The sequence below is a fragment of the Dipteris shenzhenensis genome, chromosome 13, assembly GCF_047967505.1.
Source record: "Dipteris shenzhenensis isolate YYH24624 ecotype China chromosome 13, Dip_SZ_1.0, whole genome shotgun sequence".
Classification (NCBI taxonomy): domain Eukaryota; kingdom Viridiplantae; phylum Streptophyta; class Polypodiopsida; order Gleicheniales; family Dipteridaceae; genus Dipteris; species Dipteris shenzhenensis.
The window spans coordinates 5,344,154-5,370,303 of NC_141608.1; the positions used below are offsets into that span (position 1 = coordinate 5,344,154).

Sequence of the window (26,150 nt, forward strand, 5' to 3'; positions counted from 1 at the left end):
TTTCCATGTTACCATTAGGAGAGCCATTCTTGTCAAAGAGAGAGCTCATTGACAAGCAAGCTCAATTCTCGAAGAGTGGTATGAACCAACTCAAGGGTCGTATTGACCACAACCACTAGCACAAAGCCAACATATGAGCATAGTCCAAAGGTTGGTCATGGGCTCCTAGTTTTTTTAAGATTCTTCCTTTTGTCCTTTTTATCCCCACACACAGGGGCCCAACCCTCTATGGCTCACAAGGACAAAGTAGAATACAGGTAGCAAGCTTAGGTGGGAGTAAGTTGTGAGCCCCCATTTTCATTAGAGAGAAAAAAACAAAGGAAAGAAAGAGGGGAGGGGAGGAACCTACCCCCTCTTTTACCCTTTCATATACGTCGTAGATCAATGGAGATTTAATCTTCACGGTCTGATCACTCCACTTTCATAGAGGTAAATTCTCACAATTAAACTAACTTTAAACTCAACTAGCACAAACATACAATGAACTAAGCTAACCAACTCACAGTTAAAGGCCCACAATGAAATTTAACTAGTACAAAACACAAAATCATCCCCTAAATTTTATAATTTTCAGCCAAGTAACAATTTTCAGTCTTAAAGTCCTTATAAGTCGTCTCCAACATGAATGAACTTTATGCAGAAGCCCAAGTGAACTTTTTGCAGAAGTCCGCAAAGAGCAAAACGAACCAAGAGTCTCCTTCCAACAACGACAGAAAGAACTCGGAACGCCGAAATGAGAAGAAGCACTGTCTCCGTCAGCCGAAAGTCTGATCAGGAGCACAGATGAAAAGCATGTGGAGTACAGAATTTTTCACGCAGCAGCAGCAGTTTGTCCTTAACTGAAAGTCTGGAGTGCAAAATCAACGATATCTAAATCTCCTAAGGACTAGCACGAACAGTAGAGAAAATCCATGCCTCTATCCTTCGTAATATGAGAGCCTAATTGATCAGTAGAAAGAATTGGAAGGAGAGGGAAAGCAGGCTCAACCTCTACGATTACTGCCACTCATCAGAACTGGACATGCTTGGCTCATGAATCCATTCAGAACGACGCCGAATTCCTACAGTCTCATATTCGAGCTTGATGCCTGATATGGTGACTGGGCTGTAAGGGTCGTGCACGCGAGGCACCAGCGTCACTACTAGACTCTCCTCTTGTGCGAGCTCCAGATCCTGGACGTTGCTGCTGATCGCTAGACGCACCGAGGTTTTGAGGTGGTTCCCCGTCATGTTCGTAATCAGTTGCTGCGCCATAGTGGAAAATCGCCCTACGTACTCGGTGCAATTGATCATGGTGGAGAAGCCTGCTTCAGGCAGATTCAGATATACCTCGAAGTGAGCAGGAGTGTCCAAGAGTCCTTCGATGCCTTCGATCACCACGATCTCCTCCCCTCGCGTTGCTCTCAGCTTGTCTCTACTTAGCACAGCTGAGCATGGCTCCCTGAGTTCTTCCCCAGCTCCGCACAATGTCGCATCGTCAGACAAGTTAGCAACACCTGCGCTCACCCTCGTCATTGTTGTATTCAACCAAACGTTCTCCACCGCCTCGTACGTGTAGCCCAATTTCACCGTGTCGAAGGAATCCTTCACCTTCACTTTCACCAGCTCGGCGTTCTCGTTGTAGAAGACGAATTCCGAATTCAAATAGTCCTCATCGTCGATGTCCTCGTTGCCTTCGAGGGTCCTCCACACAACCCACAGCCTGTCCAGACTGGCATGATGCGTGTAGAAGACAGGATCCCGGGCAGCTGCATACAACGTTCCCATATCCTTCTTTCCAATTTGCCTTGAATCACCCGTCCATCCATGAACACTATTGTGTGGCATTGTTTCACACGTCCCATAGCCCGGCTCTGGGGGGTCATCTTTTCTGTATGGCTGCCCGAAGAAACTGTACTGGGTAGGTGCACCGCTCACAACCATCCGATAAGTAGTTGCTAAATTGGCGTCGGTCTGCTCTTCGACGGTGCGAATAGAGGCATTCATGTAGTAGTAGTCGATCATGACTACGGAAGGCGGGAGGTGCGAGGGCTCGCGGTACCTGTCTGTGAGGTTTTCGTAAGTAAGATAGGCAGCAGGAATGGTCATCCCATGGGGGTGATCGTAGTTCCAGAAAGGCAAAGCAAAGGTGTCATCGCCCAGCAGCTTGGCAAGAATGCGTTCATGGAAGTAAAGATACCAGCGATGGAAGGAGAAGAAGAGCCAGGAAGCATGAACCTGGAGGGGAGTGGAGGAGTTACCCATCTGGTAGGCAGAGCCACAATAAGCACAATGAATGTTGGCCTGTTGGCTGAAGGAGCGGGGATCTTCGGGAGGGAGGGCTTTCATGAGGGAGTAAGCTTTGTTCACCTTGGCAGCGTACTCGTCATCGAGGGCGTGGGCGGGCTTCCTAACCTTGAGCTTGGAGGGGGCGCTCTCGTCGAACTGGAACTCTATGGCGGGCTTGTCCCATTGAGGCGCGCAGCAGTCGAAGGGGATCTCCTCGTCGGGCAAATTGAGAGGAAGATGGCAGTATTGGAGCTCGGGAGCCAGAATGGGATCTGCCATCGCCATTCTCGCACAACCGACGCTGAGCAGTACTACCGCCACAGCCAACATAGGAGAGCAGCACGAGGAAGAGCAATGCGTAGACGAAGATGCATTCCTTCTGTATAGCAGCATTGTGGCCAACAATCCTTGCTCTCCCTGATGGTCGATATGCATAAATGTATGAACAGCGATTCCTCCCGACCGAATGTCAAAATGAACCGACGATTATGAATTTGGAGGAGCACGAGGAGGGCAAAACACTGTGCTCTAAAACGCGAAGTAAGACTGAATGACAAATGCAACAACGAAGGATTACGTGTTGAGGGGCTACTTCTTCTTGTTGCAGAAACTTACAATCCTTTTGCTGGCTTCTTCTTATCGCTGTAGAAGGATACTGCAGAAACTAACAATCCTTTCCTAGCTTCTTCTTGTTGCTGTAAAAGGAATGAAAACTGTCTTGCAATCCTTTATACTGGCTACCTCTTCTTGCTGTAAAAGGACATGAAAACTGTCTGCAGAAACTTACAATCCTGTACGAGCTTCTACAAGGATATGAAAATTGTCGACGGAATCGGACGGATTACAATCTAAGAAAGTGTCTGCAGAAACATTTAGAAGTAGCTTTTTTTCGACAAGGATGACGCCGATAGATGCATCATGCTAGTTGCATAGGAGGTTTGGATTGCAGCCTACTCATGGAGGTGCAAGGAGGAACGAGAATGAGCATCTGCCTTTAAAGTTTAGAAGGATTCGCATTTAGTAGAGCGAAATCCATATGCACGGAATGTGAGGTATCGTGGGGTTCGCGTGCTTGCTTTTAATAAGCACTAGTGTGCTGTACCCTGCTTTGCACGGGCATTAGATGCTCAACCTCCAATCTCTCTCTTTCCTCTCTCCAAACCTCCACCAGCTTCGGTAAACTTCTCCTTCTTATTATATTATATAATATTAATATATTAGTATTAACATTAATATTAATATTAAGGAGGGTGAGAGGCCAATACGTTGCCACTTGTTGTGTGAGGGGGAGGCAAGAGGTTGCCATGTGTCTTGTGGAGGGGGAGAGCTAGGTTGCATCTGAGACTCCTAAAACTCGAATGTTGATGCTACTCCTCCAGGCTCCTGAAACCCAAATGCATTATGGCATGCAATTTATGCTTCTCCATTTGAAATTCGTTTGTCGGCGAGCTCCTCTACCCATCAACTCATTTGAATCATCCACCGCCCGTCAGCTCAGGCTCCTCAGACCTTGTCTCTCTCTCTCTCTCTCTCTCTCTCTCTCTCACCGCCTGTCAGCTCAGGCTCCTCAGACCTTCTCTCTCTCTCTCTCTCTCTCTCTCTCTCTCTGCTTCGCGTCTACCATGCCCACTAGCCCTCTTTAGCTAATAAATCTCCTACAGCCTCTTCGACAAAATTCACCCTCTTTAGATTTTGACTCGTTGTAACAATAGTAAAGAAGAAGCAAAGTTCTCCAAGCGCATTAAAGGACTCCAAGAAGAAGCTGCTTTCCTCGGAATTCAAATCTGCATCTTGGTGGCATGCGAATCTTCGTGACTACCACTATAGAGGAAAAAACCTCCACAATAACACAAAACCAAGATTCAAGAGCTTCATCTCCATGTCTACGATGGGTCCAAAGCATGATGTGCAAGGTAGAGGAACCTGCACTCCTATTGATGCTAGTTTCCACATGAGGAGCATAATGGATGTCACCTCTAGCAAGATGAACCCTCTGGCTATCTCCAAGAACTAAAATAGCCTTAGGTTTACTGCTTGTGACCACCCTTGATCATTCATCCTTCGTATCCATATCCGGGCGAGCAACATGAAGATGGTCATCCATGCAAGAGTCTTCATGAACTGCTGCCCTACGAGAGCCAACAGAGATTCCATCCTTGTCGATTATACTAGCAAGAGTCTTTCCCACATACTCGACCATTCCCAGGGGAGCTACGCGATTACCCACCCACAAGAAGTTATGTGCTTCTTTCATTCAGTTGCCTCTTGTTCAATGCCCCGGAAATGTTAGTTTACAGTGGAGCTCGGCTTGGAACATGCAAAACACAAGCAGTAGCTTGGATGCTAGCAAACCTATGGCCAAATGCAGCTCTTCTCAATAAATGTATCATGGAGCACAGAAACCATGCCTTTGCATTGTTACATGTTTGCAACTTTTGAAGTAAAGCCCGTTAGTAGAGACTTTACAAAGGCATCCAGATGACCGGCTAGAGTTCATGATGAGGTATGTTTTGTTCCTTTGTAAAAAGTTTCTTGCTATTAGTGGGCTCTAGGCAAGCTTTAATGGCTCAAAATTGGTCTTGCTGACAATTGTGCATAGGTTTGTGCTAGCGTTAGAGAAGCCTGATTTGAGTGTTGTTAACAAAATGGAGCTGACTTGGGATTTGAGCCTGCTCTTGACTATCTTACTCCTCTCACCCTATCCTCCGTGATACTTTCCCTTCCGCCTTTCTCTCAATCCTTCTTCCTCTCACCTACGCTTCTACGCTCGACTAGTTTTCATCATCCCAAACTTGGTGACACGGTATCTTTTCACTTTGCAAATGAGGAATGTCAAAGCAATAGAGATTTGGGAAGGGAGGGAGAAGCATTGAATCATGAAATTCAAGGAAGAGCACGAAGGAAAAATAATAGTCTCGGATCAATGATCGAATAGTGGCTTTGTTGGCTAGATCATCCACTCAAGGCAATCATTAGCTCAAATTGGATGGGACAAACTACCACCTGCAATGGGAATTTACTTTACGATGCAAAAGCCATTACTTTTGTCAATCCTTGGGTGTTCTACTCCTTTGATGATGCAAAATCGCCTCCACCCTCTACTTGATCTATGAAACAAGATGCATTTCTATTTGTTATGATGATGTTGCAAATTTCAAGTACTTGCAAGTTGTAGGTCTCTAAGGAAGAAGACTAGGCAAGATGCTTGGCAAGGAGACTCTTCTGCTTCCCACCAACGATCACGTCAACAATAGCTTGCTAAAGATGTACAAGAGTAAGCTCTTTAGGCAGCATTGAGGCAGATAAGATGGACATTGAAAGGCTTGAGAGTGAGCTAGTAGGATTTAGCCATAGTGTTGCACTTACAGCATTACACAGAGTTGAGAGGTGAGGTGGTGAGCTTAGAAGGGATGATGTGTGATGACAATGCTTAGGACTACAGTGGTGGATACATACAGTAAATGTGGTGCATTTGTAGAAGCGCAAGCTATCAACAAGCTTTCTATTTGGATGTAGTTCTTGGAGGGTGGTAATTCTCAAAAAGTGCTCAATGAGGACCACTAAAATGTCTCATATCTAAGGCCTCTCTCAATAGTCAATCACCTTCCGTTGCATGTTGAGTATATGCATTCAATGCCACATAGATGCTCTTTTTAATTGTGTAGGGCAGCCATTGCCTATGTCAGGCAAGCAATGGCTGAATTGTCTCTAACAAAGGCAAAGCGTTGAACTATTTTGAATTCAACCAGATTCATGTGTATCATGAAATCCTATGGTGGTAGGGGAAAACAAAATTGTCAAGAAGGATTACAATGTTGGAAATGTTTAGGTCACCTCCCCAAATGAGGAGAGCATAGGGGCAGTGTACCTAGGGTTTGAGAGATTGCCACATGGGCAGCATTGTGGCTACAATGTGGGAAGTAGTCAAACAAAGCAAAACAACAAAGGAGTTATTGTTGGCTCTTTCCCACGGCTTCCGCAGGAAGAGCAGGGTATTCTAAGTATGCAGGGTTCCGAGGCATTTTGTCACCTACAAATATATCGGGGTTGTCATCTATAGTATACATGTAGCTTAGGACCTCAAGTCATATTCCAATGAGAGACGTAGGCTTAAGTGTGGTAAGCAAACATAGTTCATGCGTGTGAAAGGAACAAACATGTGTCATTATGGTTGAGGTAATGAAGGCTTTCACCTTCATTGGGGGTTGAAGGGTTTAGGAGGAGTTTAAGGGTTTGAGAGAGGTTCAAGTTTTACAGGGAGGTTCCAAGGTTTAGAGAGAGGTTCTAGAGTTTAGAAGAGGTTCTAGAGTTTAGAAGGTGTTTAAGGGTTAGAAGGAGGATCCAAGGTTCAGGGTAGAGTACATGGTGGAGAACTCGTCTTGGAGGTTAAGGGTTGAAAAACTAAGGGTTTAGGGAGAGCATAGAAGTGGGAGAGGAAGAAGATGTAAGAGCATGGGGGAAAAGGAAAGAGAGAAGAGGGAGGAAGAGAAAGGAGGAGGAGGAGGGAGGAGGAGGGGGGGGAGGAGGAGTTACAAGGTTAGGACATGCTTTTGGATGTGGAGTGCAAGGAAGCATGGACACTTGAGACAATTGCTTGGAATACCAAAGTAGAACTTAACACAATGCCCCAAAGAGTGTGGGCTAATTGCTTGGAATACCAAAGTAGAACTTAACACAATGCCCCAAAGAGTGTGGGCTTCATTTCATTATGGGGTATTTATACAAGTTGGAGAGCTTCTCTCTCTGCATGTAGGAATTGTAAGACATTCTCTCTCTACATGTAGAACTTGCATATAGAAGTTGCATGTAGGAGTTGCATGTAGAACTTGCATGTTGCATGTAGGAGTTGCATGTAGAACTCGCATGTAGGACTTGCATGTAGGAGTTGCAAGGAGAAGTTGCAAGTAGAACATGGATGTAGGAATCGCATGTAGAACTCGCATGTAAGAATTGCAAGTAGAACTATTCCTAAGAGAGATTATTCCTAGCCTTATGCAAGTACAAGCGGAGCTTTGCTACCACTCTACACACACATTCTGTACTACCTAAGTCCATGTTTACCTAAGTCCATGTTGACACAGAGACAACATACTCCCGGATTCATTTTATTACCTGTCCTCGGGTCATGGCTTATTGTGAGCATGTAGCTGGGTTGCCATACGTGTAATCCAGTGGCTGTGGAACTTGTGTCATGCTAGTCAATCCTGTTGTAAAGCCTTGGCACCATACAAAATGTTTGCTCAGTTTTTAGGTAGCCTATATCCACCATTTATTCGAATAGAGATATGTGGCATGCTTCTAAGAAGATGACTCTTTGATAGAGTCGCCTTATAATCTGAGCATCGACCCGTTCATTGGGATTGAAACTAAGTTGAGGAAAATGGCTATCGAGGTGACATGGGACCACCAGAATGTATTTTGCAGAAGATAGCACTTAGGTGAAGCAAGCGATCAATGTTGCCGCACATTATTTGCTCATGCTGCTGAAGTGCTCGGATTATTATGCCTTGGATATTCCATTCTACACCAGAGTATGGTTCGATCATTGGCCAATTAATGGTGCGATCTTCATCCAAAGTGTGTATGTTGGATTCCCATCTGTGAAATCATGGAATTGCATAGAACTTGGAATGGGTTCTGAGACATGGAGGTGCATGTAGGTACTCTTTCAAGAACATTACATCAAAGAGCTTGGTACGGTGCCAATCAAGTTGTGGATCCAACTTGCTTATCCAATCTTCACTAATTTGATGCTGATGAAGGTTGGTAGGGAAGTTGTCTAGGGTCCATCCACCTCGAGTTTTCATATCAGGATATTTGCTCCAAAATTCCTTGATGGGATTACTGGGAAGTGGTATCTCATCAAAATCATACCCATCATTGGAACTTGGCATGGGAGTATGAATTGGATTATCCAGATCCTGATATTCAAAATCAAATACTGTGTCATTTTCTGCTGATGGCAGCATAAGTAGTGTTGGAGGTGATGACGGGGCAAGGAGAGAATCTGGGGACATGTGGGAGAAATATGGAAGAGTGTTAGTTGTGGAAGGGGAATCAAAGGGGAGGGGGGGAAGAACTGGGCAAATGGTTTTCCCAGCTTGGTAATCCTAGATTAGCAAGGGAAGGGAAGAAGCTAGGTGTGAGGGGCTCGTAAGTTTATGAGTGTTGGGTTAGTTGAAAATGGTGAGAGGCATGAGCAAAGAGACGATGAAGGGAATAGATGTTAGGATGGAGCTTAGGGGAAGTTAAGAGGGTGGTAGGAGCAGCAAGGGGACATGAGGTTGGTAGAGAGAGTGGTTAGATATGAGAAGTTGGATGTGAGATAGGCCCTGTCATCTTTTGACACTTTTTTTTACTGGTGCGATGGGATCATCAATTGCATGGGTGGGATGTCGGTTATGTCATGCCCTACAAATAATAGTGATGGCCTTTGTAGCAATGGCAACAAACTAGCAATAACCCTGATGGGAGGACTACCCATGAGGCATACATATGCGATGAAAGAATTCGTCCTGAGTGCTATAAACCCGGCATGTGTAAACAGGCAAAATATATTTTTCTCATCTTTTGACAAGTCTTGGCAAATTATGTGCAGAGTTTTGGTCCCTATGGAACGTTCCCATTTGATTGTTGGATGAGCAGATATGATCCTTATTTGGAGTTGCTTCCATTGGATAAGCACTCGTGTGTTGAGGTGATCTTCTGCTTGTAGAGCAGCCACCCACAAGCTATTGGTACACCACCGTTGTGCATTGTAGTGGGACTTCATTGATGTTGTCTTCCATTGCCTCATTGGCTGTGCACTAGCAATTGGAGTTCAAGCTTGGAGATGATTATCTTTTGGGATTCAATCTCATCCATTTTTTCTTTGTATTTATGGTAGATGGATGTATATGCCTCCTTAAGCTTTCTCATTTGCAAGGTGACCTTCGCCTGTTGAGGAATGTCTTTAGTGTTATTGGACCATTGGTCCAAGACTTGTGCTTGTGAATTGCTGGCCTCTTGAGCGGTAGCAAGTTGTTCCTTTAATATTATGCATTCCCTTGTAAGCTCTTCAATGCTAAACATGTGTATTGTCAAAGACTGTTGCATGTCTTCAAGCTTGTCTTGGAAATCTTGGAGCTCTTCTTCTTTGTGAATTAGAGTGAGTCGAGCTTGTGCCAGTGCCTCCGTTCGTTGAGCATGTGCGAAGGTCAAGGAGTTATAGTAGGTTTGTAGGATTGCCGTTGCTTGTATTGCTGATGTCAACTTTGTTTGGCTTTGGTGGAGGTTCGAGTTCACATCCCTCACTGCCTTCTCTTGAGCTTGGAGAGCTTGGTTCATGTGTACTTATTCAACAACCTCCTCATCTATTTGCACCAGAAGTGCCTTGACCTCTATGGCAATTGCTTGGAATTGGTCTTCGATTTCTGTTGCAGTCTGTCTGTCGGATTCTCTTGCATATTCCTCCTTGGCCAAGCTAGTGAATAGTTTGGACATTTGGATCAGTTGGCTCACTTGATGATGGAGAATGACATACGGTGATGAGGACTGGCAATACTGCTGATACAATTGGTGCCCATGTAGCCATGCTGATGATTCTGTAGTACTTGTGGGAGGTTGTTCCATTGATATTTCAGTCACTTGGGTACAATAGTCATATTGTTGATCTGGCACTTGCTCCCCTTGTGGCTCATGGGTTGGCATGGCGTTGATGGGTGGTGCTCGTGCTGATGTAGCCTCAAGCTCTGGTTCCGATCTTGCCTCAGGCTCTAGTGCCATCTTACCTCAAGCTCTCATGCAGGCTTTGGTTACTGCTATTGTTGGAGATATATTGGTTGTAGTTGTGCACTGAGTTGTAGCATCTCATGGGGCCATTCCTCAATTCCGACCTCCAGAATATGCATTTCTTCTGAGTTATCTGCATTTGCCAATGTGATAGTAGGAGAAGTTGGTGACGGCTCCCATACTGGTGAGAAGGGAATGTCCAACTCCTCAATAGGTTTTGGTCACTGGGGCAGAGTCATTTCTTGTTCATGTAGCTCCTTTTTTATGATTATAACCAATAAGTGTGGAATTTGTTGAGAGTTATGGTGCCGTGAGCACATGTAGAGCAAAGGTATGAGTAAAGGGCAAGCTGCCACATGGCATGGAGGAGATATCCCACATGTGAGCAAGCATATGGATGTAAGTACCCTCACCTATAAAAGGGAGGTTCATTTGAAGTAATATCAATCAAGCACTTTGCACTATCTCAAGATTCTCTTTATGAGTCCAAGCTAATCTATCTTGGAACCTAATTGGCTTGAGATACATGTTATGAGCACTCTCTTCATCATGTCTCCACATCGGTTCCATCCACCTTAGAGTGCTCCATAGATCCTGAGGCACACATGTTTTGTCATGGTATCAGAGCATAGGTTTAGCTCTCCTAGTTTAGCTCATTAGTAGTTCACTAGGATTGCTCCCATTCCTAGATTAGTTGTAGGCATGCCTTAGGAACTCATGTTTTTCTCCTATGTTAGTTTTAGTTTTAGATTGAGAACAAATTTCCGTCCTTTGAGAGAGAAATTTTCCGTCCATCCATTTCATGAGAGATTCATTGTGAGCTTGAGTGTTCCTTATTCTGTGAGAGCAAGAGAGTCCCTTGAGTGTTTCTTTGTGAGGATCCATGTGAGGAGAGATTTGAAAGGTTTGAGAGAGAGAGATCTATAGGGAGACTACTCAAAGCCCTAGTTCTCCAATGAGAGACTAGACTAGTACGAAACTGCTCGGCTGCCTTCTATGCTCTATGCAGCTCTGTACCTCCATGCGACCCAATGCGCAGCCACACGGAGCTCATGACTTCACATGACCTTCTATGTCTCTAACATGCCGATGGATCCAAGCTCCCTGCTCACTAGATTTCACGACAACCAGGGCCCTGCAACCGCGGCTCAAAGGCTCTCCAAGGCTTCAAATCTCACAAAACAGCCAAGCTTCAGCGACACTGACTAAGCGCACGTCATCAAAGCTCTACCATCAGCAGCATCTCATCCTTCACATTTAGTGCTCTATTCCAGCTACCGGCTACCTGCAGCCTCACAAGCTCCAATTGGCTCATAGCCCGTGGCTCATAGCCCGTCTATAGCCTTTACAACAATGAAGGCTTCTACTACAACAAAGTCTTCTAAGCGACCGACTCACCCACGCTCCATGGCACACTTCATAAGGCTCCAAAGGCCACAACTCTCTAGGCCATAGATTCGGCTTATGCTCCAACATGATTGCTCTCCAACAGCATAGCTACACCGCTCCTAGCTTCTCACATAGCCAACTAGCTTAGCAAGGCTCAATGGTGGCTTTACAAAATAGACACCCATGATCTGTAGCACCAACTAGCACTCTCGACCGGCCTCCCTTACAACAAGCAACCAATGCCATACTTCCAAGGCTCACTGCTTCCCAGGGCTAGCAAGCCCACTGTGACTCCTCGGCTCCTTCACAGGCTGACATGAGCGACAGTAGCAGCATCAACAAATGGGCTAATAGCACCGCCTCAAGTCTCACAATAGCATCACGGTCACCAACAATAGCGCTTTCCACAAACTGCATCACCAAGTGACCTCCAGCTAAACTTGAATTCACAGATCATGTGCCATCCTCCTCCTCTATGAGTCGTTGGATACACCATGAAGAAGCCAGCCAGCTTCTCTCTCTAAACCTCCCTCTGCCATGTTACAGATAAGGTTGGGTCACACTGACCAGGGTAAGGTTACCCTTTTGGATAGGATTAGTTAATTGATGTGACACATGGCAGATAAGACTCTGGTTAGGTTAACTTAACCCACCATGGTTATAGTTAAGGTTAGTTATGCCACATTAGCATGCACAATCAGCAATGCCACCTAAGCACATAGCCCTTGCAAGCACAGTTTGAAATTTTGCATGTGAATCCCTATGCCACATCATCAAAGGCCCTCTTCTTCACAAAAACTTCGACAAGTCGTAACTTGCAATCCAAGAGGAATTTGCACATGCTCCAAAAAGGAAAAATGATTATCTTTTCGAGCTCTACGCGTCTATCAAGTCAGAATCATTGTATGCAATTAGAAACTGCCAATATTGAAAGAAATCAATTGGTAAGACCTTTGCAACAAATGACAAATCAAAGCATGAATGCACACATCATTGTCATATGCATGCCAAAACCACAAGTGTATGAGGTGACCATAGCATGAAGCATGGCATCCACACATAAAGCATCAAGGCACATGGAAGAACAAAGCATCATGCATGAAGCTACACCAAACAAAGAAGCAAACGCCATCGTCATCAAGCCATGAGCCAAAAGGTGTCATCAATGGAATGTATTCAGAAACAAAAAACTTGCCAACCTTGCCTATATTTTGTAAATCAAACGTGACCACCTGAGAGTAGCTATGAAAGCACCCAGGGGAGGATTTGATCTTGTAACTCACATTTGACCACCTTGAAGTAGCCAAAGGATCATGGCACCAAGGGGAGGTGTTGAGAGTTGTGGTCCCATGAGCACATGTAGAGCAAAGGTATGAGTAAAGGGCAAGCTGCCACATGGCATGGAGGAGATATCCCACATGTGAGCAAGCATATGGATGTAAGTACCCTCACCTATAAAAGGGAGGTTCATTTGAAGTAATATCAATCAAGCACTTTGCACTATCTCAAGATTCTCTTTATGAGTCCAAGCTGAGTCCAAGCTAATCTATCTTGGAACCTAATTGACTTGAGGTACATGTCATGAGCACTCTCTTCAAATGTCTCCACATAGATTCCATCCACCTTAGAGTGCTCCATAGATCTTAAGGCACACATGTTTTGTTAGAATTTTACATTTTTGGCTTGATGAACCATCTAGTTTTTTTGTGAAGAAGATGACTAAGTGCTAGATCCAGTCTTGCTTTAGTTTCCTACTCAGCAAAACAAATGTGCGAAGTGGAAGGGATCGATTCTTTCTGCACTTAACTCCCAGGATTGTGGATAGGAATCTGCTTCCTTGAGGCGAGTGTTAAGGATGGTGCGAAGTAATATGCCGTCCCTATGGAACATTGTGCCCTTAGTGAGGAGAGGCTGTACTTCTAGAAATTTAGCATCGATAGGCCGTGTAGGGTATTTGGCACCTTGTGTTGGGAGTGAGAAGGCCCTTGAGTGGGCTCTGATGTACAGTGATGGTGCCGTGCTTGCCAACCTATGCATTGCTGGAGTGGTAAGAATGGAGAAATTCCCTGATGTATGTGGTCATTGTAGGACTTTCCTCCAAGGATTTTAGGCTCTCATACAAACTACCCAGACCCCTTTGCTCTAAGTAAGATATTGTTGTGTTGGAAAGAGCATAAGTTGATGTAGGTGGCCACACAAGCTCCAATGACTGGGCCTCATCAATGGTTGTGTAGGCCGGTGGTGACTAGGGTGGCATTTGGGTCTCCATGTCATGCAAAGAATCCTCCTCAGAGCTATCGATCTGAAACACAAATGCCTGTGGTCACCGTGGTTGAGAGGAGGTAGATGGCTTTGAACTCTGGAGGGGGTCTCGTGGTTGAGGCGGTGGACTTTTTCTACATCCTCTTTAGTGGCGGCATTGTTGTTGCTGAACCTGCATCCATGTGAATATGGTGTACCATTGATCATTAGATTAGTTAGCATGCAGGTATGACATTTGTGTGTGTTTGTGAGAGATCTTATTTTTACATATGCTTTGAGAGTGTGGATTGAAAGTGTGTGGCACAATTATTCATGCAATCGACTATGTGTCAAAGCGAAAGCGTGTGAGTGCACATGACCTAGTAGCTAGGTATGGACTAACTATATGCTTATTTTTTTATTTTTGGGATTTCATAGGGCATCTAGAACTTAGGCATGACTTTTGAGCACTAGGTTGAAATCGATTGATGCTATCTATATGTGTGAAGACATACATATGCAAGTGAGTGCAAATGATATAATCTAATCCTAACTAAGAAAGACTTGGGTTTCCCAAATCTTCATTTGTGTCAGGGATGGCTTGTGTTTTGAAGTAGTAGCACTTCACTTGGCTCCCATTGATGGTTGTGTTGAATTGGACTCCATCCAATGTTTCTAGTAGCATAGCTCCAATGGGATTCATCTTTCTGAGTCGATAGGGTCCACTGGGATTCATCTTTTTGAGTCGATAGGGTCCTTGACCTAGATACTTGAGTTTGTCCTTGTGTACTTTAGCATTGTATAAAAAGACCAAGTCACCTTCCTTGATATCTTTAGCTTTAAGATTTCTATCAAACCATGCCTTTCTTCTATGTTTTTCTATTGTCATGGCATGGTAGGTTAGTATAGTCTTGTCTCTATATGCTTCTCCAATTGATAGAGTCTTTCTTTCAAGGATTCATGATCTCCCATGCGTTGCTGTACTACCATGCATAGGCTTGGTATCACAAAACATGCGTAGGCTGTACTACCATGCATAGTGGGACCACAACTTCAAGGCCATAAAACAATTGAAAAAGTGTGTTCCCTGTACTGACCTTGAGTGTGGTTTAGTATGCCCATAAGGCTGCATTTAGTTTCTCTGCCCAATCAAAATGATGTGGTTCTACTACCTTGGTGAGGATAATGCATAATTTTATGTTGGTGGATTCGGCCTGCTATCCATTCCCGTGGGGGTAGTAGGGTGTGCTTTTTCTATGGATCAACGCCGTGTCTCTAACCCTCGCTTGTAAAGATGGATGCAATATCATGAGGGTTGGTCCTTTTAAGATTGTCTATGAGCTATTCTATGCTGAAGATTCTTCCTGTGTAGTATTTCACAATACACCAGTCACACCCTACCCTGCCTATGTGTGTTTTGTGGATGTATCTTCACATGCTTTTCAGTTCAAGCTACCTCTTTCCATTGTTTGCCAATAGATAAGCCTCATTTCGACTCTCTCTTTTCCATTTTTCAAGCATGCCTGACATTCCCGTGTTCTGTGGATGGGTTGAAGAAAATCCAAATGAGTATCTTGTGCCCTTCAAGCGCCGTTGTGTTTCTCTCAACTTTCTTACTGAAGATAGATGGCTGTTGGTTCTTCCCACATTTCTAGAGGGTTTGGCTCAAGTGTGGTAGGAGAAGTAGGCCGACGATGTTCGCCAAAGCTGGCCAAGGTTAACAGCAGTGATGATTGAGTATTTCGGCAAAGAAGAGGAGCCGGAGAATGTGTACCTGCAGGTGGCAAACTTGAAGCAGTCAGAAGGTGAGATGGCGCATCGATATGTGGATCGAGCGGCTGTGCTCCTGACCGTTTCATTGCCATTTAGGAGGACAATGCCGGATTTCGAGCTGGAATGACTCAGCATCTGCTGGGCTACCTTGTAGCAGGAGCAAGTGACAAATTCTGCCTCAAGGTTAAATGGAAGAATCCAGAAACTATGGTGCTAGCACATGAGATTGCTCAAAAGTTTGATAAAGTTCAGTCCCTCGCTTCAAAGAAGACGACTGTCCTTCCACAACCCCCTCAATTCTTACAACAACAACCTGGGGGGTCTAACTCAGGGGCATACCCCCACCCCTCATCAGGGATGTATCCACCGCCTCCACCTCAAATGTATGGTCCTCCCTTAGATGCTTACCCTCAACAAGGAGTATATCCTCAACCTCCACTTGGAAGATTTCCCCAGCCTCCGAGCCCCCCTCCTTCCTACTCCCCCGGCCCCTCGTACTAAGGAACCCGGAGTTAATGACCTAGCCAAGGCCCTGAATGATCTTCGGCTTGAGATGGTGGGCATAAAAAATCAATCCAATCGCCCTCCAAGAGGACGTGCCAATGTTGTGTGCTACGAGTGCCACCAGAAGGGTCATTATCGCACGGAATGTCCCAATATTCCAAGGGTGAATCTTCTAAGTGAATCAGGCACTGAGGATTCTAACGTAGAGATCCTTGACCTCAAGAAAAGAAGTCGTACCAGGATCAGACGGGGGGGAGGAGTTCTTAGAGGAGGAAGATTACATGATGGGGGTGTCTCCAACCCCGCCTCCTGCAGAAAAGGTAACAGCTAGTCCTCAACAACTTGAATCTATGCTTTCCCCAAACCTCACTCCAAGTGAGAAAGATGAATTCCTAGAAATGTTCAAAGATTTCACTGACCTTTTCGAAACTAGCTACCACCACCTTCGCCATGTGGCTGCCATAGAGCACAAGATAGAGCTGAAGCCTGATGCGAAGCTTGTGGCTCATAAGTATCAGAGACTAGGGCCCCTACAGACTGATGCTTTGTGCTCAGAGTTGCAAAAACTTGTAGAAGCTGGGTTTATTGTTCCGGTTCACAATATTGAATGGGTTTAACCAGTGGTAGTCACCCCAAAGAAAAACAACAAGTGGTGGGTCTGCATCGACTATAAGAAACTCAATGCAGCCACCAAGAGGGACCATCATCCTCTTCCCTTTCAAGACCTCATTCTTGAGAAGGTAAGTGGTCATGAGATGTATACTTTCTGTGATGGTTACTCCGGGTTTTATCAAATCAGAATTGCCGAAGAAGACGTTCTTAAAACCACATTTGCCACACCTTGGGGGACATTTGCATTCAAAGTAATGCCATTTGGCCTCACCAATGCTCCTGCTACCTTTCAAAGATTTATGCACATGGTGTTTGCTCCTTATTTGGGGGATTTCTTGGAGGTGTTTTTAGATGATTTCTGTATATTCTCATCATGTAAGGAGCACGTCATGAAGGTTAGGTTGACCTTCCAAAGGGTCAATGATGCGAATGGCAGTCTCAACCCTGAGAAATGCACCATTAGAGCCACTCAAGGGAGGTTACTGGGACATATTGTCTCATCCGAGGGCATCAAGCCTAACCTTGAGAAGGTAGAAGCCATCCTCAAGCTCTCCCCACCAACAACCAAACGTCAGGTACGCTCATTTGTCAATCTAGCAGGATACTATCGCCACTTCATTGATCAATATGCTGCTTTGACACGACCCATGACTATGCTATTAAAAGATGGGGTTGATTTCTCTTGGTATGAGGATTGTGATCATGGATTTGCATAAATCAAGAATGCTCTGGCTTCAGAACCCATTCTACGCAATCCTGATTGGTCAAAGACTTTCTATATCAATCTTGGGTTTGGTGAGCACACTCTGGTTATAGGAATGTATTAAAGTAGCCACCCTAAGATGTGGAATACATGAGGTGAGGATGTGGATCAAGGACATCGACAAGGAGAGATGTGGATCAGAGGATCCCATAGGTGTTCACTATTCTAAAGGCTCTCTCTATATAAGAAGCCTATTATGTATTGTTGATGATATACATTGCAATAAATTGAGTGTTTGCTACCCTATGTCTATCTCGTGGTGCTTTGATCCTCTTGGGTCCCTCATTTTCTCATGGTATCAGATCTTAGGGCTAGCTTGCCTTGAATAGTTGTATGTACACCTTAGGTGCTTATGTTTTCTCATGCTTTTTCTTCATGGTTCTTGAAATTTCCATCCACTCTTCACCATCCATTTTCTCTTGAGAGAGTAGGGAGATTTCAGTTATTGTTATAGATTTGTGTGTGTGTGTGTGTGTGTGTGTGTGTGAGAGAGAGAGAGAGAGAGAGAGAGAGAACCAGTGGCACCTCCTCTCAATACGCATGCAAAATGCAATTGCCAATACCTCGTTCTCTTGCGATTTTTGCACCTCCCTTCTTTGAAGGACTATTCAATGTTTGTGAGTGGCATCTTCCCTAAGGGCAATGCACGCAGCCTCTTAAGTCCCCCAAATCTCTTCCATTGCTCTCTGTGAGCCAAGCTGGAGCCGAGCATATCAATTTGCCACTCATGACCATGCAAACCATTGGATCCTCTAATTGTAAGCTCAACTATAGCTCCAAATGGCTCCTACTTATACTGGCCAACTCCCAGCAAAGGCTACACAACAGTCGCGCAACATCATCAAGGCCAAGAAATGGCCCTAGTAGTGCTTGAACAACAAGCGACCAATGCTTTAAACAAGCGAACACACAACCATAATAGAGAGCTCCCGAGCAGTCTCAGTGTAGCACCTCGAAACAATAGACTGCTCCCCCCAGATTCCAGCTACTCCCAATGCCAAGATCAACTATAGCAGTGCCTACCATCAATGAGGTAGCCAACGACCCTCAATGACTCTCAACCACCATCTCTGCAAGATGACCAGGCATCTTCTACACTCTAGTGCTTCCATTAACACCATAGATGAGTTGTTGATTGTGGCTCCAGGCTTTACCTTGGAAGGCCAAGCTTCCTACAACCAAAGCTCAGGCAAGGTAAGGCTCCTATCAAGATCCGATAATGTAGCTCAGAAGCAAGAGTAGCCACTAGCCCCATTGATCTCCATCGCCCTTCGCATCACGACCTCAGAAATCCAAAGTCTTCTAAGGTTCTCAACAAAGTGACACGTGGCAAAGATAAAAATTAACCATGATTGAATGTCTTGTGGTTGAGTATGTGGTTAAGATTAACCGGGGTGGTTAAGTTAGTGGGGTTAGATTCAATTTCTTAGACCATGGTTAAGTTTGTTTAGCCTTGGGTTAACTCAGTTGAGTTAAAAGATTGCCATGTGGCATAGTGCCACCTAAGCATAATTTGTAAGCTACATGTGAACAGCCTCTGCCACATCATCATGCCCACTCTTTTTTCATAAAAACTTCGACAAGCTATAACCTTCAATCAAAAAAGAATTTGCATGCACTCCAAAAAGAAAAAGTGATCGCCTTTTCGAGCTCTACGTGCCTGTCAAGTCAATTTTGTTGTATGAGATTAGACACTACCATATTTTAAAGTATCTTCAATTGGTAAGACCTTTGCAATGGCAATATGCACCCCAACTATTGAGAAGTTCACCGAGGAAGGATTTTACACCTGGTCTACACAAATGAGGTATCTCTTGATGGATCAAAAGCTTTAGAATACTGTAAAAGAAGACATACCCATTGCACAAAATGAAGCCTGGAAGGAAAAAGATGAAGTAGCACTATCACTCAATTGGTTTGCACCTGGGTCCAAACATAATTCATCATATAGACTCTAAGGATCATGCCAAAGATACATGGGATGAGTTGAACATAGTGTTTGGTGCAAAAGTCCAAAACCAAGAAATTCATCTTAAGACTGAATTCTATGGTTTGCACATGAGCTTTAATGAATCCATGGCACAATTTGTCAACAAAATCAAAAGCATTATGACCCAACTAGAAGGCATAAATGCAAAAGTAGGAGAAAAAGATGCACTTGCAATCCTCCTTAAAAGCATGCCTCAAGAGTACAACACAGTGACAACTACTTTGAAGAATCTTCGAGATCCAAAGTTTGAGGAATGTGTATCCTCTCTTCTTGAGAAAGAAAGAGAGTTGAAGGCATCGATGTCCACATCTACATCAACAAGTAGCAACAATAATTAAGAACAAGCATTGTTCAGTAAAACATCAACGAAGTGTTACCATTGTGGAAGGATGGGTCACTAGTAAAGTGACTGCAGACTAAAGAACAAATCAAAGTGTCACCATTGCAAGAATCTGGGACACAAGGAAGAAGATTACAGATTGAAGAACCAGCAAGGCAACTACGTGGAGTCATTATCAAGCCATGAGCAGGATGACAAGAACAACATGTATTGAGAAGCAAAAGCCTTGCCACCTTTAGCCCACACGTTTGTAAATCAAACCTGACCACCTGAGAGTAGCCATGTAAGCACCTAGGGGAGGATTTGATATTGTAATTCACATCTGACCACCTTGCGGTAGCCAATGGATTGTGGCACCAAGGGGACGTGTTGAGATATGGTGCCATGTGCACATAATTAGATGCTAAGGTATGGTATAGGAATGTATTAAAGTAGCCACCCTAGGATGTGGACTACATGATGTGAGGATGTGGATCGAGGACATTCACAAGGAGAGATGTGGATCAAAGGATCCCATAGGTGTTGAATATTCAAAGGGCTCTCTCTATATAAGAAGCCTATTATGTATTGTTGATGATATACATTGCAATAGATTGAGTGTTTGCTACCCTATGTCTATCTCTTGGTGCTTTGATCCTCCTTGATCGTCGTTTTCTCAGTAGGTGTAGGTGTAGACCCTTCTACTTGTGCTATGGCAATGGTGGGAGTTGCTGCTTGTTCACAAGATGGTCTAGAGGTGTGGACCCATCTACGTACTCCCATTTTTCCTAAAGAAAAAAAATATTCTCCATTTAATATTTCCATGTGCCAATTGGAATTGTCTAACTTAGATGGGTGGTAGACATGATGCAAAATAGTACTCAAAATGCCTGTGAAAAACACTATTGGAATCAAATGCAATATGCATTGCTAGTGAAGATAGAACAACAATATATATCCAATCTATTACAAGGCTTATCTGGAAAAAGATGTCAGGAATAGGGCATATGAGTGCAAAATCAAATTATGTGCAATCTTCCCATTGAACAATCTACCAATATCTCTAAAAACTCTGAAATATGCTCACTGATGTGTATACGCTTAGGTTTCAGGACATGTAATGATGTGAAATCACATGCGATTGAAGGGATTGACTTCGAGTAGGAACAAGTCATAAATTTTTGGGCATGGCTTTGAATGGATGCATTGGAGTTGTCTCCACTATGGATAAACTAATCTATGCTAATCTAGAGCTAGACTAACCATCGAGCGATGAAAAGCAAAAAATAGTTTCTTTCCTTTTGTCCCTTTTAGGTGCGGAGTTAGATGCATCGATGTAGAGGCTTGAATATGTGCAAGAAGTGATTTCATTTTGGGTCTAGAAAGTTTGAGATGAAAGTTTCAATATCTATGTGTGATATCATGAGCACATAGAGCTAAACAAAAATGAGTGATTTTCCTTTTTGAAGCACCCTTAAATTCTTATTGGATCAAGAGATATGGCTTGATAAAGGTGGAGGGGAAAAAAAGGTTTAAAATGATGATGTGGCACTATGATGGTAGGTGGTTGCACATGCAAAATACACAGCGTGCCTTTGGAGAGGTAAGTATGCCTTACAAGCTAGGTTCCATGTGGCACTGATGATGTGGTAGATGATGTGGCAAGGTGGGATGGCTAATGACATGGTAGATGATGTGGCATTTTTGACATGGTAGATGGCATGGCATTGTTGAAATGGTAGGTTGATTGCTTAATGATGATGTGGCAATTGTGCTAATGTGGTAGTGGGGTAGCTATTGGTGATGTGGCAAAGACACGTGTTTACTAAGCTGATAGAGAGGGTGCTGATGCGGCATCATGATGGCATGGCTCAATAGGGAAGCTTGCTGACATGGTAGTAGATAAGGCTACCACATGGTAGATAAGTAGTGATGTAGCACTTTTCCATGTGTCAAGTGGATCCCCAAGCCTTGTGGAAGTGCCACGTTTTAGTGATGGGTTGTTGATAAGATTACTCGAAATCTTTGTAGGTTCTATCAAAATCTTAGAATATTCTATTTTTGCCCAAGATTTCCATGATGATACATCTTCTCTAACTTGTTGGGCTAGCGATGTGTAGATGCAGGTTGTTGAATTTGCCATTGGGTTGTCATGTTGTGAACATTTTCCTTGCTTGTCGGTGTAGAACTCTCATCTGCAAACAATTTGCGCAAAGATATGTGGTCACAAGGTAAGAACAAACCTATGCAAATAGCACACTTAAGAGGTTAGAGGGAAGCCAAATAAAGACTCTCTTTGGCCAAGAGAATGCCTCGATTGTTTTCTCTCTCTGTCTATCTCTTTCTCTCTCTCTCTAAAATTATCAATGAGCAATAAGCTCTCACAATTGAAACGAGATAAAGTAGTCTCTCACAATAAAAATCTCCCAAAGATCTCAAGAAATGAATGGAAATCTTTATATAGAATGGACAGAAATAGTTCACTCAATGGAAATGAATGGAATAAAATCTAGATCACTGAAGAACTCACGATCTCTTAACCATTCACAAGGATGGTGCCTTAGTTTAAAGGAACAACCATATTTTGATGCCATGAACAAATATGGAGAGGGAGAGGAGAAGAGTGGAGATGAGGAGAGGGGGAACAGCTAGAGAGCACACCACAAATGCCTAACTATACACTACTATTAGTTGGAAAGAATGAATATATACAAACCCACAACTAGAGATGAGGAGAGAGGTCACACCTAGAGAGCACACCACAATTGCCTAACTATACAGCCTAACTATACACTAGCATTAGTTGGAAAGAATGAATATATACAAACCCCTTTAGGGTTAGAATTAAGGTTTCCAACTCTTGTGCCTTTTAGCACTCTTTTATGTTAGTATTATGCACATATGATCGCATGATGTTGAGATGAATCCTCATTATTGTTGAGATATCAAGCTCTACCCCCGATATATCTCCTGGATGACTATCATTTATGTCACCGCCTATGTTAGTTGTACTCGTGGTGTAGTTAGACTACCACGTATGTTTTTGGTTTGGGTTCACATATGAACCACGTATTCTAGGGTTTGACATATAGGGTATTTCCCTCTTCTATTGTATTGTCATTGTGTGCAAAAGTGAAGAAAGGCTTCACCCTCCAACCTTGAGTCCTCTCTCTTTTGTGTGTTGTGAAGAAAGCTGAACTTGAGTCTCCTATCTCTCTCCCTTATTCTTTACATGGTATCAGAGCCTTGTTCGTGGTAAGGAGCTCAAGAAAGCAAGCCAAGTTTGTGGTGTCCTGGTAAGAGGACCAGTGTTGCTTTCCTATTTCGAGTTTGGGAGCAAATCTCTGCAGGTAGCACAGCCAGAAGTGCAGGAGTGCACTGTTTCAGATTGAGAAGCCCTTCGCGGTGTGGCGAGAGTGATTTGAGGCCGTTTTGGGGCCCGTTTTGAAGGCGGAAGTTCTTCGCAGGCACTCAGAAAAAGGCCCTGTTTTTCGCTGTGCGACCATTACTTAGCGACATGCGGAAATAGTAGAACATGGAAGAAGTAGGCTCTCTAAAGACTCTGTGGTTCCTGCCTTTCCATAGGGTCTAGAGTGCCCAATATCGAAGAAAAAAATCAAACGCCTCCCTCCGCGGGTGAATGGCGGCTAGTCGGTGGAAAGGTGCCACAGAAATTGCATCGTATGCATGTGTGCAGAGATATTGGGAGTTGCAGATTCATGCCTGTTGCCTGTTGATGCAAAATCGTCACTAGGAAGTGACTGTGTGGTGAAATACCACTTTCGTCAGTGTTGCAGATCTGCCCCTGTGAGGCTTTTTGCAGAAGTTTTGCTATTTGCCCTTGTGAGGCATTTGCTGTGTTTACAGGTTGCTGTTGCAATTCGTGATTTGTAAAATGTCTGAGAATCTGTCTACCATTGTCAGTGAGAAGCTTGACAAGAACAACTTCCAAGCATGGAAGTTCAGGATGACAAAGTTCCTTATGGGAAAGGGAGTTTGGGAGTACATCAGTGGTGAAACTGCAGAACCAGTTTTGGGTGCTGCTCCCACTCCTGCTGAATTGAAGGCCTTTAAAGAATGGCATGAAAAAGCTAGAAAATGCCTGTATTGGCTGTCTGTTAGCATTTCAGATTCTATGATTGTGCATATACAGGATCTAGAGACGCCTAAGGAGGCATGGGATACATTGGTGAAGCTGTATAGCACAAATACCAAAGCACGAAAGATGCAGCTAAAGCAGGAGTTGCACAATGTGCAAAGGAAAAATCTGAATATAAATGAGTATTCCTTGAAGGTGAAAGGCCTTGCAGATTCTCTTGCCTCCATTGGAGCACCTGTTGATGATGAGGACTTAGTGTCCGTGACCTTGAATGGTCTTGGGAAAGATTATGCACAGTTTCGGACATCCATTGGAGTCCGTGAAACATTTCCTGATTTTCAGGAACTTATTGCTCTCTTGCTGAGTGAAGAGCAAAGGAATGGTGGTTCAGCCACCTCAACTTCTCAAGAGACTGCTTTCTACTCGAATACAGGTAGAGGCAGAGGTAGAGGAAGAGGCCGTTTTGGTGGCCGTGCAGGAAATCAGAACCAACAGCAACAACAGGAAAACCAGTCCTATGGAGGAGGGCGTGGTAGTTCTAGAGGCAGGGGGAGCCAAAGAGGCCGTGGTTCATGGCAAAGGAACCAGCAAGTAAATAGCAGCACAGAATGCTATTATTGTGGAAAGCCTGGACACAAGGAGAATACATGCTATAAAAAGCAGAATGACATCAAAAGTGGGAAGTTGCAGCAAAGCAACTATGCATCATCAAGTGGGCATGGTGACGACAGAAATGAGCACCTTTTTGTGATGCAGCATATGGTTAACTCCATGTCAGGAGATGCTGCAGCTTACAATGATGTTTGGTATGTTGATTCAGGTGCCTCTAACCACATGACCAGTCATGGTGAGTGGTTTCATGATGTTAGAAATTTGGATAAGCCAGGTTATGTTGAAACAGGTGATGATACTGCGCACCCAATTACACAGGTTGGTAAAGTGCCATTGGCTATGCAGGATGGCAAAACGAAGTACTTGGCAGATGTACTTCATGTTCCAAAAATCACTAAGAACCTGGTTTCAGTTGGCCAGATGGTTGAGCAAGGTCTGCAGGTTAGATTTAATCCTGATGGATGCTTTGTTGAGGACTTGAAAAATAAATGCCGCTTGGTTGCGAAAGGCAACAAAAATGGAAGAATGTTCACCTTGGATGTTGATATGCCTGAGGTGAAAGCTGCTATGTTTGCGCATGGGAGAGGTGTCATTGCAGATATTGAGATATGGCACAAGCGCATTGGGCACGTGAATATACAAAGGCTGAAATCTATGCAAACGAAAAACATTGTTGCAGGCTTGCCTAAATTCAGAGTTGAGAGAATGCAAAAGGTATGTGAAGCATGCCAAATGGGTAAGCAGGCCAGACATGCATTTCCCAAAAATGCTAAGGTGAGTAGAAGACCTTTGGAAGTGATCCATTCAGATGTTTGGACAACCAAAGCTGCTTCTATTGGTGGATGCCATTATTATGTGACGTTTATTGATGACTACACTAGGAAGGTGTGGATTTATTTTATGAAGCACAAAAGTGAAGTGTTCAGCCATTTCAAGGCTTTTAAGGCCATGGTTGAAAAAGAGAAAGGTGTGCATATTAAAGTGCTAAGATCTGATGGAGGGGGAGAGTACTTTTCAGAAAAGAACAGGGAATTCAAAGAAAGTACTCATGCAGGTCTACCCCTCAGCAGAATGGGGTTGCAGAAAGGAAGAACAGGCATATTCCAGAAGTAGGACGGGCGATCCTAAATGAGAAAAACATGCCTGATTATTTTTGGGCTGAAGCAGTAGCAACTGCTGTTTATATTATGAACAGAACCCCCACTGCAGCTGTCCATGGCATGACGCCTGAAGAAATGTATACAGGCCAAAAACCAGATATTTCTCACTTGAAGGTATTTGGTTGCATAGCTTATGTTCATGTTCCTGATGAGAAGAGAACAAAGCTGGATCCAAAGGCAGAAAAATGCATCTTTATTGGATATGCTCTGCACCAGAAAGGGTATCGTTGTTATAACCCTTCCACCCGCAAAATGCAAGTGACCAGAGATGTTGTTTTTGATGAAATGAGCAGCTGGTATGCACCAACTGTTATGGTAGGAGATGCAGATGCAGGAAATGGGAATGCTACAATAAATGCAGAGCAGCAATCTCAAGCCTTGAGTGGACCCAGAGAGTCCTCTACTAGTGGATCTAATGCATGGACAGGGAGATTGAGATCTAGTGAATCGTCACATGGCAGCCCTGATAGTGTTGTGCAGGTATCACATAAGGGAAAAGAAAAAGTAGACCATGCTCCAGTGCTTGATGTGTCTGCTGGTAGTCCTCATGTTGATGGAGAGTCAAGCGGCTCTGAAATGAGCCTTGATGAGGAACTTGGGATTCCTTCTGTTGTTACACCTGGTGCAAGGAAAAGCAGGCATGATTTAAA

General features: G+C 44.0%; 1 protein-coding gene across 1 annotated transcript; it reads right to left on the minus strand.

Annotated features, from left to right (window-relative positions):
* Positions 1–918: 918 nt before the first annotated feature.
* Positions 919–2,553, minus strand: LOC147894947 (polyphenol oxidase, chloroplastic-like). Its single transcript, XM_087384264.1, has one exon. The coding sequence runs from the start codon at positions 2,551–2,553 to the stop codon at positions 997–999; it is 1,557 nt and encodes a 518-aa protein (XP_087240390.1). The 3' UTR covers positions 919–996.
* Between the last annotated feature and the right edge of the window lie 23,597 nt (positions 2,554–26,150).